The sequence below is a fragment of the Protopterus annectens genome, chromosome 2.part0 (assembly GCF_019279795.1).
Source record: "Protopterus annectens isolate FY-2018-M chromosome 2.part0, PAN1.0, whole genome shotgun sequence".
NCBI classification, from domain to species: domain Eukaryota; kingdom Metazoa; phylum Chordata; order Ceratodontiformes; family Protopteridae; genus Protopterus; species Protopterus annectens.
The window spans coordinates 1,742,726,833-1,742,744,291 of record NC_056728.1 but is presented as its reverse complement, the minus strand read 5'-3'; the positions used below and the strand labels follow the sequence as shown (position 1 = coordinate 1,742,744,291).

The 17,459-nt window shown below is 37.6% G+C and overlaps 1 protein-coding gene across 1 annotated transcript in view; it reads right to left on the bottom strand.

Moving 5' to 3' along the window:
- The window catches only part of AGMAT (agmatinase), a 394,532-nt gene that overhangs the window by 186,645 nt on the left and 190,428 nt on the right, over positions 1-17,459 (bottom strand). Inside the window, exon 3 of the mRNA XM_044061769.1 lies at positions 3,544-3,592. Coding sequence (XP_043917704.1) covers positions 3,544-3,592 — 49 coding nt within the window. The remainder of the gene's footprint in view (positions 1-3,543; positions 3,593-17,459) is intronic.

Genomic DNA, 17,459 nt, shown 5'->3' with positions numbered 1-17,459 from the left:
ATAAGCCATAACAAAACCAGAATCTGTGTCAACAGCAATTGAAGCTGAATGTCTGCACAACACCAGGCGTCTTTGATGACAATCTCCTAAAGCGAGCATTCAATAACCTTGAATTATTGATGTCTTCTGCCAAAACATATACTGCATGTAAATTAATGGTGCATCCATGTTTCTCTTCCATCCCCTCTCCTCGCATGTTCTCCTTTCTTCCTATCATGTTTGCTTTATTTTCTTATTCCTGTCATTTAACATTACACACAGGAAAAAAATCAAGATGGATGCATGTTTCTGTTTAACAGATTAAATAAAAAAAGATAAGTCCAGTACGCACAAATGTCTTTTTTCATCAGTGACCCAAGAACACTGGCCTGGTTAAGTGAGTTTCTCAGTCAGAGATCACCCAAGTGGAGACAGAGAGAATCACATCCAGGAGTAAGCTTCTCATAGGCTTAACCCTCTGTGTGGCACTGTCAAAGCAAGCTTCTCATAGGGTTAACCCTCTGTGTGGCACCGTCAGAACAAGCTTCTTATAGGCTTAACTCTCTGTGTGGCACTGTCAGAGCAAACTTCTCATAGGCTTAACCCTCTGTGTGGCACTGTCAGAGTACACCTCTCATATGCTTAACTCTCTGTGTGGCACTCTCAGACCAAGAAAGCTGTAATATATAAAAAAAACTGCTTTCAAAGGATTGTGAATAATACTAGGCTAACCAGCTACAATCAGCAGTTGGACTAAACTCCTAAAGGCATATTCAACTCAAAGGATCCCTGTACTATGGAATAAGCTCCCCCATCTACACAAAGCAGAGTTCATCCCTGACACTTTTCAAAAAAACCTTGATCACTGGATGGGAAATTGCATATTATCTCCAGTATGGCCCTCACGTCTCTGATGGACAGAGGTTGATAATAAATTAATCCCCAACTAACATAACCACCCCCACATAACCCTTAATTACCTCTTTACTAACAATAACCACCATATAGGTATCCAAGGAACCTGTGGGCAAAACTGGGTTGGGTTGCATGGCTAGGCTTGTAATGACCCTGGCCTATTATAAACTTATTTACCTAAACCTTTATGAGGCAAACAACTGAAATGAAATTAGTATAGAAAAGAAAGACCAGGTTATGCTAGGTGGATCAAATTGTCTTGTTTGTGTGTGTGTGTGTGTGTGTGTGTGTGTTTTTTATATTTCCAGGTATATTTCTCTTCTTGAACTTGTACTCTGTTTTTCGGTATATTATAAATCAGACTGTCAAAAAGCAGACTGGGAGGGGGAAATTTTCACAACTTTAAAAAGGAGAGCTGGGATGAACTTATTTACATGAAAACTGCTTATGCCCTTCTTCATGGTCTTGATACAAAGTGACAGTATGGTTAATGACATGGTTACCTTAAAGAATGTATGATGGCTTGGGGCAGCAGAAGAAAGGCTATTACACAATGGAATTAAGAATTCTCTGAATGCATTCATCCTCGGGAGAGGGGAATCTATAAACATGTAAACGCAGAAATTGTGAACCTCTTATTAATATTCAGTCCTGGAGTGACAGCAACCGACACAGAAATACTAAGCCTCTGGTATTCGGGCCGACTGAAGTCTACTCCTGGCAGGATAACCCAAATGTGATGACTGCAATGGTGAAACACAAAGAACATTTAAGAATTCTCTGAATGCATTCATTCTCGGGAGATGGGAATCTATAAACATGTAAACACAGAAATTGTGAACCTCTTATTAACATTCTCAGGGAATTCATTTGCAGGGTTTTGTTAGCTGTAATAGGATAGAATCTGCAAAGATCAGGTGTGCTTCCATACTTGCAACACACTGTCACCACATGGATTTGCTGGGTCTGTTAACAGAGGCACAGCATACATATGGTCCCTCTTCTACATCTTCTTGTGAATTGCCTTTAGAGGCATTTGGTACGTTTAGCTCTGCTTCACAGCTAATCAAGCCATGTTTCTCTTTAGTGTTATAAACTACTCTAATGATCACTAAATAAATCTCAGTTACAAAAAACAGCATCACTGGCTACATAGTCAAGTCAGATTCCACAGCAAAGATCATTTGATAAGTAGCTACAAGAGTTGCAGTGTTAACGCTCAGTCTCTTTTTTAATTAATTTCATTTAATTTAACACGGCATGTGGACTGAGACAAAACGAAATTAACAGACAGAACTTGGAGCAATGCTATTTGAACGCCAAATACAAAACAGAGAATGCAGAGCAAGAAAAGATCTGCATAACAGACATCTATACCAAGCTATGTATTTTATTAATTCATTCATCTGATAATGGATAACCCCAAAAGCAGCTATTCCCAGGTGCAATGTAGGTGTACTGCCTGGTTAAAATGACTTTCTCAGAGTAAGTCTCACACCTTGCAGCTGGACAGGGACAGAGTCAAACCCAGGACAATTACCCAAATTTAATTTGCAGTTAACAGATAACCTATAACACCAGATACCATCATCATCATTCTCCTCCTCCTCCCTGTAACAAGCACTATGCCAATGTCACAAGTACATTATCTAGTGAACAAAAGAGCATACAAATCCGGAGACTGAAGAATTTGAAGTACATTGTTTATGACTGACATGTAAAGGAAGAAGCATCTCACTACAGAATGAAATATGAAGTTTGCCTGACATACTTCCTACTCACTGAAAACATGGCAGCAACAGACTGCTGTGTGTTAACAGGTCAGCTGAACAGGTGCCACACTTAACAGCACTACACTAATGATCGACTCTGTTATTGGTAATCACTAGAGTGCGATTCCAGCAATGTTGTATTGAAGACTGAGAGTGCAGCCTCCTGAGATTTCCCTTTTCCCGGAGAGTGTACTCTCACAGCTGTTACAGCAACAGTGGTTGTTCTGCAAAAACTTTTTGTTCGAATTACGGCACTTGAACATGATTCAATTTTTTAAGATTTTATGATAGTCGTTTTGCGAGGCAATCACAAAACCATCAGAATTTCCTTAGGAAGCTCAAATGATATGATCAATGGACCCATTTTAACCACAAGATGGGTCAAAAGTAAAAAACAGAAAAAAAAGAATAAGCATTAGGTATTACATCAAATAAAGGTCAAGTTTACAAAAAACAAAGATAAATAAAATACATTTCTGTGTTTTGTTAAAAGTAGTCTGCATGTGGCTCAAAACAATTTTTTGGCTATAAAATGGGTCTGGATTTTTTACTATGCAGTGTAAAAACAGGCAATACAGAAAGATAAAGTCTTGTGAAAAGTATTCTAGAATTACATTCATCTGAAAAATTAAACTGCAATAATGTAAAACTTAAATTGCAAATATTTTCTCCTACTGCTATTTACCAGCCAAATACAATTAAACTGAAATTCACAAAATGCTAGTTAGTAAGGACTGATAATGCCTTCTGCTCCATGTTGCACTCACAGACCTGCATTAAAACACAAACTAAACTACTCTTATGAAAAGATCAATGGATCTCAAAGAAAAACAAGGAAATAAGTAAATGTTAATATTAACGAGGAAAATAAACTTACTTTTCAGCAACAGCCTGCAGTATCGGATAAGCTATTGTATGATCTCCCCCTGAAGAAAAATAAAAGATACTTATAACATTCTATAACATGATAAGTTGCTCCATTCAAATTTATTTTGCTACAACTCTATGGAACTCATCTAACATTTAGCATCTACCAGAAACTGTTTTGTAAGTATTTTAACAATTGTGTTTAATTAAACATGAACCAAGCTGCAATTATACACCAGTTTTGAATGTTTTGTTGTGCATTCGCAATCTACAGTTGGAGAAGAAGTCATTAAAATGAGAAACATGCACACTATTAAGATAGAAGTCCTTTTTATCTGTGGAGAATGTGATTCCTAAATATTTAATCTTTTCTTCAGATTTTACTTGCCCTATCAAAGGTAAAAGTGAAAAGGGTTTAGGTGTTTTCAAAGGAAATATATTGTTTTTTTTAAGGTTTATTTTATAGTTTGATATTAATGCAAAGTCTTCGACCACAGATAGTATTTTTTTGGTATCAGAGGCAGGTGTTGTACAATATATATTAAGATCATCTGCAAAAGCTGCCATAGAGATCTTGGTACCGTATATTATTGGGGCATTATGATATACATTTTGTTTAATATGCAGAAATAAAGGTTCTAAATATAAATTAAATAGTATAGGGGATAGAGGACAACCTTGACAGGTACAGTTTCTGATTTGAATTCTATTAGAAAACATTTTATTTATATATAAAGTTGTATAAGGGTTATTATATAATGTTTGTAAGGTTAGGATGAATTCTTGAGGTATATTAAAATAGGGTAAAATGTTAAATAGAAATTTTATGTTAACTCTATCGTAGACCTTTTGTGCATCAATAATAAGGGCATACATATTTAAATTCTTTCCCAAGAAATGTTTCAAACAAATCCACATCGAACTTGCTAAATTTATATGGGAACCAAGGAAAACTAGAATATCATACGATAAGTTGATGACCCGAAAAATAAAGGTGGGTTAGATTTATCCGACTTTGGAAGTTATTATTTAATTATAAATCCCAATAGAATTTTAAGAATAGCTAACTATGACATGCAAAATAATAATTGGTCCCCTAACTGGATAAGATTGGGTTACAAGCATGTTGAACATGTGAACATGAATCCCAAAGCTTTACCCTTTCTAAACAGAGATATCATTAAAACATATGCTCTAATGGAACATATAAAAATTTATATATCATTATTACAAAACCTCTTTAGATCATTAAATCTATTTCAATATATGATGTTATTACAACCCTTTCATAAAAACCCTAACCTGAAACTCAATAATCAACTTATAGACTTAAAAAACTTCCCACTTATAATAAACTTAACTTTACAAGATATATACCAATATCTGAATTATTCTGCTCATGATCTAAGACAAGAAATGAATCTCCCCAAATCATACTTAGTCATATTGAGGCAGATTAAAGAATTAGCTATTAGTTACTTTAAAGACTTAACTGTTAATAAAGAGAACTTAACGAAATGTACCTCAATATGGCAAGCTCTATCACAAACTACCAAATATATAACGTCCACTTATAAACTGATAAAATACATCAAATATCATGATCACCTTCTTGTATCGAATTATTGGAAAGAAAAATTACCATTGGTTGAAGAAAGTAAATTCATAAATGCAATTAAATTAACAGCAAAATCAATTTCACTCCAAAAGCTAACTTTCACCCAACTCATGATATTCAATAATGCATACTACACATGCCTTAGCTTGTATAAATTTAACTCCAAGAATTCTCCAAAGTGCCCATATTGTAAAGACAAAACTGCTGACCTCCTTCATATGTTTTGGAGCTGCAAATGTATATATGAACTTTGGAATTCCTTAAAGTTACAACTACAAAAGATGGGGTATCAAAATTCAACATTGTCTTGGGAATGATATTACATATTCCTCCAAATAATACACCTAGATCCCAGGTGATTGTACTTATCAACATTTTCCTATTAATGAAGCTCTATATAGCTTCAAATTGGCTGAACCCAACTCAAACTTCTTGGGAAAATTTTAAGATCTTAGCGATAAAACACATATTAGCCCACAAATATGTTATCAATAGCCAAAGTAAACATCCAAATAATCTAAAGATTTGGGAACAAATTTTCAACATTATATTAGCTTAATGTACCGAGAGCAGGAAACCCCATTGTTATTTATACTCTAAAGTATAACCTTTGTAAGAACCATATTATTTCAAGATATTATCTTTGTACAGAAGAATTTTTATATATATGTTATTCTAATTGTGAAGGCATTCAGGTAAATAATGTATATATTTTGTTACAATGTTGATAGAAGTTGTTCAGAAATTATCTCTGTATTTCCCTGTTAAAAGTTTGTATGAACAAGTGAAAAATAATAAAGAATTATTATTGAAAAAAAAAAGAAACATGCACACTACATAATAGGTACAATAAAAAATGATGTTAGTTTGCGTTCATTCAAAATCAGTACTACCAGTTATTTAACATTCTCATGCCTCTATAACATATAATTAGTCATAAAGCTTTTATGCTGATCTAAAATTCATTCCTCATCATTTCTGCATAGTATTCCCCCAGTATTCATCATCTCTGCGTGTCCCCCCAAACAGTTTGGGCAGACCATGAATTTTCAATATATATCACTTTTTTCAACCATTCAGCAACACAAGAAGGCAAGGCTAACCCCTGGAACTTAGACATAATTTATTGCAACTGCCTATGCAAGCCTGGAGAGATCTAATTACAAGTGCATTCAAGTGTCTTCTGAATGCCCATCCATGCATCCATCACCCCTTTTTTTCCCCAATTTTGAACACGGGGTCAGTGTGTTACTTCAACAGCTACAATTTACAGCCAAGGTTTAGACACCCGGGTTGCTAGCCCTGATGCAGTAGTTCTTTCACATTCACACTCGCGTGAAAGCACACACACGCACCTATGGCCAATTTAAAGTGACCAGTCCACCTACTTCATGTCTTTGGAATGTAGGAGGAAACTGGCGTTCATGGAGGAAACCCATGTGAAAACAGGGAAGACATATAGACTGCAAACAGAAGGCACCTTAGTCGAGAATTGAGCCGGAAAACACTTGCTGTGAGGCAACAAAACTATCCACTGTGTCATGCACATATATACACATTAAGCAAACTACAGTTGCCCTGAAGCCTCCCCATACAAATTCTAAATCAAATCTTCCTATATTTTTATTTTCCTTGTAGTGTTTTTTTTTGGTGTATCTTCATGCAGTGCTGATATTCCTATAGCCACTCATGTTGTTCTACTGTATCTGCTCTAAAATGCTTGTGTGGCTTAGAATTACATTGCTAGACTGTTATTATGGAAATACGTTGATGAATTACTTATTTATTTTTATTTTATTCTCCATTTGTTTACCGGGTTAGTCCAACTATACACAAGGTGACCATTTTCAGTGGAGGCCCAGGGGGAAAAGCTCCAGATACATAGTAAAAAATTATATAAAATACTAAAAATAATAAAAAAATGTATAAACATAGCTATTTTGTACAAAGAGCATAGAACATATAAAAGGAGTAAAATCAAGAGTTTTACAAATGATGCAGCCTTCAGTGGTTAGAATATTGAGAAGCAAATTAAACAAGATATTATACAACAAATATACAATTGCTTGAACATAAATTCAAAAAGAAGTTTCCATAGACAAACATGGTCATAAACTAGAAATCATAACTATAAAGGTGGCCTAAACACCTGGTTCATAGTACACCTGTGATCTAGGGATGATGAAAGTCAGGAACAGGTGACATTAATCTAGTTTTGTGCAGGAACATATCCAAATTTTGAATGGATCATCTTTTAGTAGGAATTTGAAAGTATGTTTACTATTTAGACACCTAATGTCAGGGGGGTAGAGAGTTCCAGGCCTTAGCAACTACATAGGAATAAAGAGATTGGCCTGAGCTATGTAAGCAATTGGTAACAGTCAGTAAGGCGGTACTGGAAGATCTTAGTTGACGCACCGTATTATGGAAGGTGAGCAGAGCAGACCAGACAGGGCAGGTATTTTATTTGGTTGGTATAGCAGTTGATAGGTCAGTAGAAGTTGATTGTATTTTAGTAGGTTAGGGAGTTCAAACCATCGTAGTTGTCTTAAGGAGAGGCAATGGTGAGAATGAAACTTAGCAATGGTAGCAAATTTTGAGATTTTATTGCAGCAGGTAGATAGTTTCAGGTGGTCAAATTTTTTAGGTTAGTTAGAACTGGGGAAGCATATAGTAAGGTGGAGAGTAGATGGGTATGAGAGATAGTGATTCAGGATTCCTGTGTGTGGAAACTCTTGCAGCGGTAGAGTGAACCTAGTTTTTTTATGAACTTTGGCAATTGTTAGTGCTATATGTTTGTCGAATTTTAGGTTTTGGTCAATAGTTATACCTAGTAGCTTGGCTTGAGTTACTGGTGTGATAAGGGTATTGCTGGAGGATGTTATTGAAAATGGTGAGGTAGGGGTGAAAGATTGGGATGGGTGGAAGATCATGAGTTGGGTCTTAGATGGGTTTAGTATGAGTTGGGCAGAATTTAGCCATTTTCTAGAGTAGTGAAGGTTTCCTGGGTTCTATCTTGGAGTAATTGTAGAGAGGAGGCTTAGCAAATAAGGGTGGTGTCAGCATACTGTACTATATTAGTTTGTTCGGTAGCTGAGGGGAGGTTATTGGTAAAGATAGAAAATAGTAAGGGACCAAGAATGGATCCTTGCGGAACACCTTGTTCCACTGGGAGGAGAGGGGAGAAAGAGTTATGCCATTTAACAACTTGTTGCCGGAGGGACAGATAATTTTTAAACCACAGTAGAGAGAAGTTATCCAGATTGAGCTCAGAGAGAGTCTATAGTAATTTGCAGTCAGATAATGTGTCATATGCCTTTGACAGGTCCAGGAAGACAACAGATACTAAGTTACCAAGACTTCTTTGTTGGTTGACATGGTCAGTAAAGGATATAAGGGCAGAGTTGGTGCTATGGTTTGGCCGAAATCCATGTTGGGAATTTGCTAGCAGGTTATATTGAAGAAGATAATTCAGTAGTTGGGTGTGTACCCATTTTTCTAAGATTTTTGATAGGGGATATAAGTATAGCTATGAGGTGATAATTACTAAGCTCTGTCGAAGAACCACCTTTGTGTAGCGGGGCGACAGAATAAATTTTCCAGAGAGAGGGGACAAGTGTGTTTAGCTATGGATCTTTTCATGAGTATGGAAATAGGGTAGGTGATGGCAGAGGCGGCAATCCTGAGGTAATCAGTAGGGAGTTTATCAGCAGTGAGAGTGGTGGGTTTCAATTTGGCAAGGTGTTTACAAATTAGGTCAGTTGAAACTGGTTTAAGAGAGAATTGGGAGTTGCTCTTATGGTGACAGTTTTGTATTTTGGGGATATTTGTAGTAGTAGTGGGGAAATTATTGAATAACTTACTTTTGGATGGAGGAACTGGGTGGCAATATCATTGCTGTCACCTTCAATGTTAGGGTTTGGGGAAGTGGTTTTGCCTGGTTGGAGAATGTGGTTGATTGTGGACCGGAATTTTTGTGGATAGTTGTAGTAAGTTTTTTGTGGCTGGATATAATAACTTTTTTTGTCATTATGTATTTCTTTTTTGCTTTGTTTCTGAGCTCTAGGAAGTATTGTCGATTTGTACTTGTTTTGTTGGTACGCCACGTTACCCCAGCATTGTCTTGTTGTTTGAGTAGGTATCTTTGTGTCCTTTGAGTTCCAGGGTGCTGGGTTGGTTTTAGTACGAATTATACATTGTGGGCCATAAGATTAAGGATTCCTAAGAAGGTAGTATTAAAATACTCCACATCTTCATTTAATGGTAGAGTTTTAAGAGGTGACCAATTTATTTTTTTTAAGGTGTTGATGAATTGGTCTGGTAGGAAATTTTTGGAACTACAGATAGAAAGTAGGATGGGGTTTTTTACTGGTTTTGTGTGTCTTAGTATGAATGTAGGTAGGTGATCACTGAGGAAGTCGGGTAACGTACCAGATGTGAAGGCTTGTTGGTTAGGATCCAGTCTAATATGGATTCCGTTTTCGTGTATGTGTCTATATGGGTTTAAGTAGTTACTTTAAGTAATTACTTGCATATATATATATAACTCTTTTATAGCATTGTCGCCTCACAGTTAGACATTGTCCTGTTTGATTCTCAGCTAGAGCGTCGTCTGTGTGGAGACATGCGTGAATGGGCATACCTTCGTTGAAGGTTGTGCGTCAGAGCTGGCAAGTCGGCATGTAAAAATCTACTGCCAATCATTAGCGGACTGGAGTTCCGCTGTGGCGACCCCTAACCGGGAAAAGCTGAAATACACAACATACTCTTACAGCTCAGCTAGGTAACTATAAATCATAAACACATGGATATATTACTTTTTTTTTTTTTTTTTTTTTTTTTTTACACACACACACATACACACACTACAGATGCATACAATCATTTAAATATTTTTACTTACTTCACTTACTTCATTCCCGTGAACAAGAAGGTATGACTGACCACCACATTCAGACACTACTTTGGCTAATTAACAATGACTATATAGGCAGTAAACATAACAAATACAGGCTTTAGCATTTGCACAAGAAATGTGATATATATCTGAAATGCAAACAGGTATGCAAATCACAATATGCACTCCTTATGGACATACTATAAGCCATCACAATGGCAAATCTGAAGAAGCACCATAAACACTTTCATAGACAAGTTCACTTCATTCTGTGAATATAAACCCCCTAAACAAAAACTATGAGAATTTTAGCTTCTATAAAAATGGATTCTACTACAGAGTTTTTCTTTTCAGAGTAAAGAAAATAATTAGCCTCACATTTGAAAGATGGCAACTGCTAAGTTCATGAGATTCTCCACGGAAATGCATATCTAGGTCAGACTATTAAAAATGACAAACATGGAATGCATATTCATAACTTGTTGCATTCCATATTTCTGCATCTACTTACCAACATACAATTGTTTTTACAGAGACTGTCCCTGACAATTCTTGCCTAGAAAAATCTAAGAATTGCTGTAGTAATTGCAGTTGTGGTGGCAACATGGTGGGAGACATGGAATAAATGTTTCACTAATACAGTTACAACTGCCTAGCAGTTTACTGTATGATGTTGTTGTATCTTTCGGCTTTTCGCGGTTAGGGGTCGCCACAGCGTTACTCCGGTCCGCTAATGATTGGCAATTGATTTTTACGTACCGTGTTGCCAGCCCTGACACACAACCTTCAACAAAGATGATATCATTAATAAAACTCTTGTGTGTGTATACACATATATAAAACTTCAGTATCCTGAATGAATAAAACTATCAAAATATTAATTTTCTTCATGGAATGCCATATTTGCACAGTAAACACTCCTACACACCTGGAGCTGCAGAAGCTGGGAAATATACTTAACCATGATCCAAAATGCCTGAAACTAACAAAACCGGTGTCTATGAGTAATCAATGGCAAGAGAAGGAGACATAAGAAATGTGAGAGAACACGCAAAAGAGGATCCAGGGCTGGAATTACTGTAAGACTAAAAGACAATCTCTTCAGGCCTGCACTTCCATTCATACTGCTGGCAAATGTTCGATCCCTGGAAAGCAAAATGGACTACATAAGGTTAGAACTGTCTACTCAAAACAAGGTGATGAACTGTTGTGTACTTCGTTTTACTGAAACCTGGCCGAATTCTAACATTAATGACAGTGCAGTTCATGTGGAGGTCATGTCACTTTTTAGAACAGACAGAATATAATTTCTCAGTGGGAAGTCCAGAAGGGGAGGTGTCTGCATATATATCAACAGCTGGTGTACCAGCTATGAGATAGTCTCATAGGTTCATAGGTTTATACTAGGCTATCTGCCCTAAGGCATTTATAAGCCTAGCCCAAAGTTTTGTGGCTTACGCCACCCCTTATATGAAAAAATACTGTACCCATTAGTTTGTTGTGCCTCTGTCCAGCAGTGACACAGAGATGATTCCCGGGGTAAACCTACGATCTCCCATCCACAGGTCAAGATTTCTCTTGAACAGAGCCAGCGAGGTGCTCTGCCTCACATGGACCGGGATTTTATTCCACAGCATAGGAGTCTCTGGTGATAAATCTATCCCTCCAGCACGTCCTATTTATATCCGTGCTAAGGTTTAAGTCACTTGCTCTAGTGGTTTTGTTGGATTTGGATTTTTTGAGGTGGAGCATGTCCATTAATTCCGGGTTGGACATGGCCTTGTATGTCAGGCACATGTCACCTCTGAGCAGACGGTATGCGACTGAATAGAGCTGGAATTTCTTCAATCTGGCAGCATATGACAGATTTTGGAATCCCTTTATCCTTTTGGTGAGGAACTTTTGGGGTCTCTCCAATTGCTGCAGATGTCGGGTGAGATACATCCCGAATGGGGCATTGTACTCGATCATTGGTCTGATAAGTGAAGAGTACAGGGGAACAATGACCTCACTAGATCTGGATGTGAATCCCTTCATGATCAGGTGGGCAATGTAGAAGGTCTTTCTTTTGACACTCATGTTGCTAAAGTGGTTAGAAAGGCCACTGTCAACCTGGGTCCCCAGGTCCCCAATAACCTCTTCTGTGCTTAGTGGATTGTTTCTGAAAATATAGAGCTCATGTCACTGAAATGTAGCCCTTTTTATCTTCCAAGAGAGTTCAGCAGTATTAACATTACAGCTGTCAACATTCCTCCCAGTGCCGATACAAATGAAGCACTGAACACATTATATCAGGCTATAAATGAGCTGCAAAACCAAAACCCTGAATGTTTTCATATAACGGCAGGTAACTTCAACCAAGCCAACCTGAAAACAGGTCTGCCTCACTTCTTCCAGCATGTAGACTTTGTAACCAGGGGAGAGAACGTACTGGATAAGGTCTACCGCAATGTTAAGCTAACATATATGGCAATGTCTCACCCACACCTAGGCAACCCTGACCATCTCTCCATCATGTTACTACCAGTATATAAACTGATGCTAACCAGGGGGAGACCAACAGTGAAACAAGTAAGGATATGGCCAGAGGGTGCAGTCTTGGCACTCCAACACTGTTTCAAGAGTGCAGACTGGAGAATATTTAAAGAGGCAGCTACTGTGAATCAGTGTATCAACCTAGAGGAGTACACTGAGGTGGTGATGGGCTACATCTCTAAATGTGTGGATGATGTAACTGTCACCAAATCCATCATCACAGATGCCAACCAGAAACCCTGATAGTGAGGTGTATGGCCTCCTGAAAGCAAGGAATGCAGTCTTTAAGTCTGGAGACAGGGATGCCCTCAGAACAGCCAGAGCAAACCGACCAAAGAAGTGAGAGAAGCAAAATGTGCCTACAGTGGGAAGATCCAGAATTACTTCCCTGACTGAAAAGACTCCAGGCTCCTGTGGCAAGGTATCCAGCAAATAAACTACAGACATTTATCTTCCCATTGTGAGGACAATAAGGAATTCTGTAGCATGGTCAATGTTGCATTCAGCAGATTTGAAGAAGGGAACCAAACAACAGCAACAAAAATGCCCACTGGTCAAAAAGAAGAGGCTCTCATCCACAATCCAGCTGATGTCCAGAGGACATTGTACAGGGTTAACCCGGGTAAAGCAGCTAGTTCTGACAACATCCTTGGGCGAATAATCAGAGACTGTGCAATTCAACTAACAGATGTCCTCACAGATATCTTTAATATCTCTCTGAATCAGGAAATAGTTCCCAAATGTTTAAAAAAACATGACAATAATACCATATCACCACCATCATGCCTCAATAACCACCGCCCTGTAGCCCTAACCTCCATTGTGATGAAAAGCTTTGACAGGCTGATCAAAGAAGCAATAACATCTAAGCTTCCTGCGGATCATGACCCGCTGCAGTTTGCTTACTCAGCAAATTGCTCTACTGTGGATGCCATAGCACTGGCACTTCACTTACCGTTGGACCATCTAGAAAGTAAAAACAGCTACGTGAAGTTATTATTCATTAACTTCAGCTCTGCTTTTAATACAGTCATCCCTATACAGCTGGTACGTAAGCTGCTTCAACTAGGCATCAACATACCACTTTGTAATTGGATTCTGGACTTTCTCACAGACAGACCTCAGAAAGTGTGCATTAGAAATAACTCTTCGGATAGCATCACTTTGAATACTAGAGTTCCTCATGGCTGTGTACTGAGTTCCTTGCTGTTCACCCTGCTAACACACGACTGCACAGCGAGGTACAACACTAACCACATCATCAAGTTTACGGATGATGCAACAGTGGAAGCCCTCATCAGCAACGACTGATTACCTGGTGTGACAGTAACAACTCAGCACTAAATGTGAACTAAACAAAGGAAATAATTGTGGACTACAGGAAAAACCACAAGGAACATTCTCCTCTAACCATCAATGAAGAAACAGTAGGGAGCGTGAGTAGCATGAAGTTTCTGGGGGTGCATATTGATGAGGACTTGCCCTGGTCTACCAATACAAATGCCACTGTCAGGAAGGCACACCAGAGGCTACACTTTTTGAGAAGGTTGAGGAGAGCAAACATACCATCAACAGTTCTCACAACCTTCTATAGGGGTACAATAGAAAGCATCCTTTCAAGCAACTTCACAGTGTGGTACGGAAGCTGCTCTACCTCTGAGCGCAAGGCTCTGCAGACAGTGGTGAAAGCAGCTGAGAGGATCATCAAGACCACCCTACCAGCCATCCTTGATGTGCACATGTCCAGATGTCTAGGCAGGACCAAAGGAATAATTAAGGACTGCACCATCCTGCTCACAGTCTGTTTGCATACCTATCTGGCAAGTGCGTCTGTAGCATAAGATGCAGAACTATGTAATTCTTAAATAGCTTTTTCCCCACAGGCTATCAGACTGTCGAACTCTGGCAACAATCACGGTTCATGCCAACCATCTTGGACATCAGTTCAATGCAGAAGACCGTCTAAAATTGTGCAATAACTCGACTGCCTGTCTCAATCCAATATTAGTGCAATACTCAGCAAGTCAAGCTAATTCACTGGTCATCAGGGGTAGTAGTAGTAATGCCTGAGAAATGTCTCATTATAGTTCAATATTTAATGCTAACCTATAATTCAGTCACAGTGCAATACTCATGAATGCCTCATTCTGGGCAATACTCAGTGTAAGTCTTGAATGCAATGTCTTACCTCAGTACTGCACAATACTCAAGCAAGCAATAGATTACTGTATAAAAAAATGCTAAAATGAGCTTAATTTATGTGCAATATTAGGATCATCTATCTAGAACATTATGGTATATAGTTAAGTATTTATATATATATTAATGTCTTGTCGTATTAAGTCTATGTGATATCTGCACATTTGAGTCCGGAGTTATGGAATTTCATTCAGTTTTTGCACTTGTGTGATTCTGAATGACAATAAAGTTTACTTTGACTATGACTCTGAATATACTGCTGTCCGAACAGAATTACATGTGTACAACAGTTCAAGGTCAGCTTGTGAAGCAATACTGAAAATGAGGTTGCAGTAATACTAATAAAAAGTCACTGAAACATTCTAATTCTGGAAACCCCAATGATGTACACTGTAAAGGCTAGTTTCATTTGCAGTTTGAAGTAGATGAGTGAAAAGAACTTTCCAAGGTTAAGTAGGATAAGGTGGCCAGCACCACACCTAGGGAAAGAAGGCAGTATAGCACAAAAAACATTTCTTACAGGGAAATTATTGTTTAAAAAATAAGAGGAAGAGGAGGACGATTTTCTTCATTGCAGGGACACTCATCACTCTACATACCGAGTATCTTTCAGTTATAAGAACAGGAAATAAAAGTAAGACAAAAAACAGTGCAGTTAAGGATTACAAAAGCCCTTGTAGTAAGACCATATCCATACGCACTGTACAAACTTGAGATCACATTTAAGCAGCAGTTTATTTCCCACCTCTTCCATGCCTGGTCCATGCTTTTTGAATTGTCACTGTTTTAACCATGAACTTTTTCACTAAGGCTGTTCTTCTACTACCCTTTCTATAACAAAACGTTTCCTGTATATTACCAACATCCACTTGCTCTCACTCACACCTTTGTAAAAAATGGTACCGGACTTTACTAATTCCTTTAAGGTATTTGTGTGTTTCTTTTCCATCCACTTCTGCCTTTACCTCTATTCTTAAAACATAATATAAAGGTCATCTAGCCTATCTTCTTATATGGCTTCTGATAAAGACTTGACACCACTTTTATCAGCTGGTCTAAACTGCTTGTCTTACATATGTCCTTCTGAAAATTAGATCTTAAGCAATGTGCACACTACTGCAGATTGGGGTTTAGCAAACATCTGTACAAGGAAGGAATAGATTGTTTTTTACTGGTATTGATCTTTCTTATGTACTCTAGCAGGGCAGCAAAGTGACTCAGTGATTAAAGTTTCTACATCACAGCTACAAATATCTATGGGGAGTGTGCATGTTCACCCTCTGTCTCTGGCTAGTATGTATGGGGAGTTTGTGTTTTCTTTCCACGTCTCTGGGAGCTCTCTCAGTATACTCCTGTTGCTTCCCACATTCCAAAAGCATGTTGGTTAAACGGAGACACTAACCTGTCTACAGTGTGTATGGATCCCTATCAGTTGATCGAGTTTTCAGAAACTTGAAATTCATATAGTCGAGACCATATGATCGAGTTTTTGAAAATTCCGAGCTTTTGAATGCAGATCATGTAAAGCCAGGATCAGGAAGTTTACCCTTTTCTTCACTGTAGTGCGATCTCAGAGTTGGTATATATAATCTGCAGGGGTGTGAGGGGTGTAAACGTAAAAAAAAAAGTAGATTTTTTTTCGATGTTTGAGTTTTCAGAAACGTGATATGGTCTCGTCCGAATGAACTTCGAGTTTCTGAGAACTTGATCATGTGACCTGACATATATATACAGACACACACACACACATTATATATATATATACATATACATACATATATATATATATATATATATATATATATATATATATATATATCTATACACACACACACACACACACATATATGGGTTTATGGTAAATTATTGAACACTTCTTCAAATTCTGTCCTCCAATATAAAATAGATTGAAGTACAGACTTAAGTAAGGCACTTCAAAAATCGCAAGTGTGTTTTGCAGGGACAAGCCTCACCTACACCTCCCACATGAGGGACTGAGTCCCCCATGCCAGTGCTGACTTAAATTTACCAACTATGAGATTACACAACACCAGAGAAAAAGAACCAAATGTAAGGGGGAAAAAAACAACTCCAACCGACTAATAACCTAAAAAAGGTGCTAATAATCCTTTATTACAGACACAGATATAAACGCTTATAATTCCCAATATGTTTTTGTCTACCAAGATTTCATCAGATAACCCCATTCAACAACCAACAAGTCCTTAAATACCCCAAAGAATTACAAATTCAACAAATAAAAGCTTGACATCAATTACCAATGTAATAAAATGTGTAAAAAAGTAAAAGAAACAAAAGCACCATTTTCAAACATTCATTTACTACCAACGGCCTTTAGTATATAAAAAATATATTACAAATATATAAATATTAAAATATCTCAACCTATATGAAACATGACAAAGGATGTTTAAAAACATTTCATTCAGCATAGAAAACTAATGCAATGCTACCCTCTAGTGGCTCATATTATATCATACAACTTTTACAGTTTGGCAGCTCTTAACTTCAGTAATGGTGCGAGGGAAATACTCTCATTAAGACCAGGGTATCTCCCAGCATCCAAGAAAACCTGCCAGTACAACTCCCGATATTTAAGATGGGTTTCCCACGAACTCTCTCTAGCATCTTTATGAACAACTTCAAGTACAAAAAA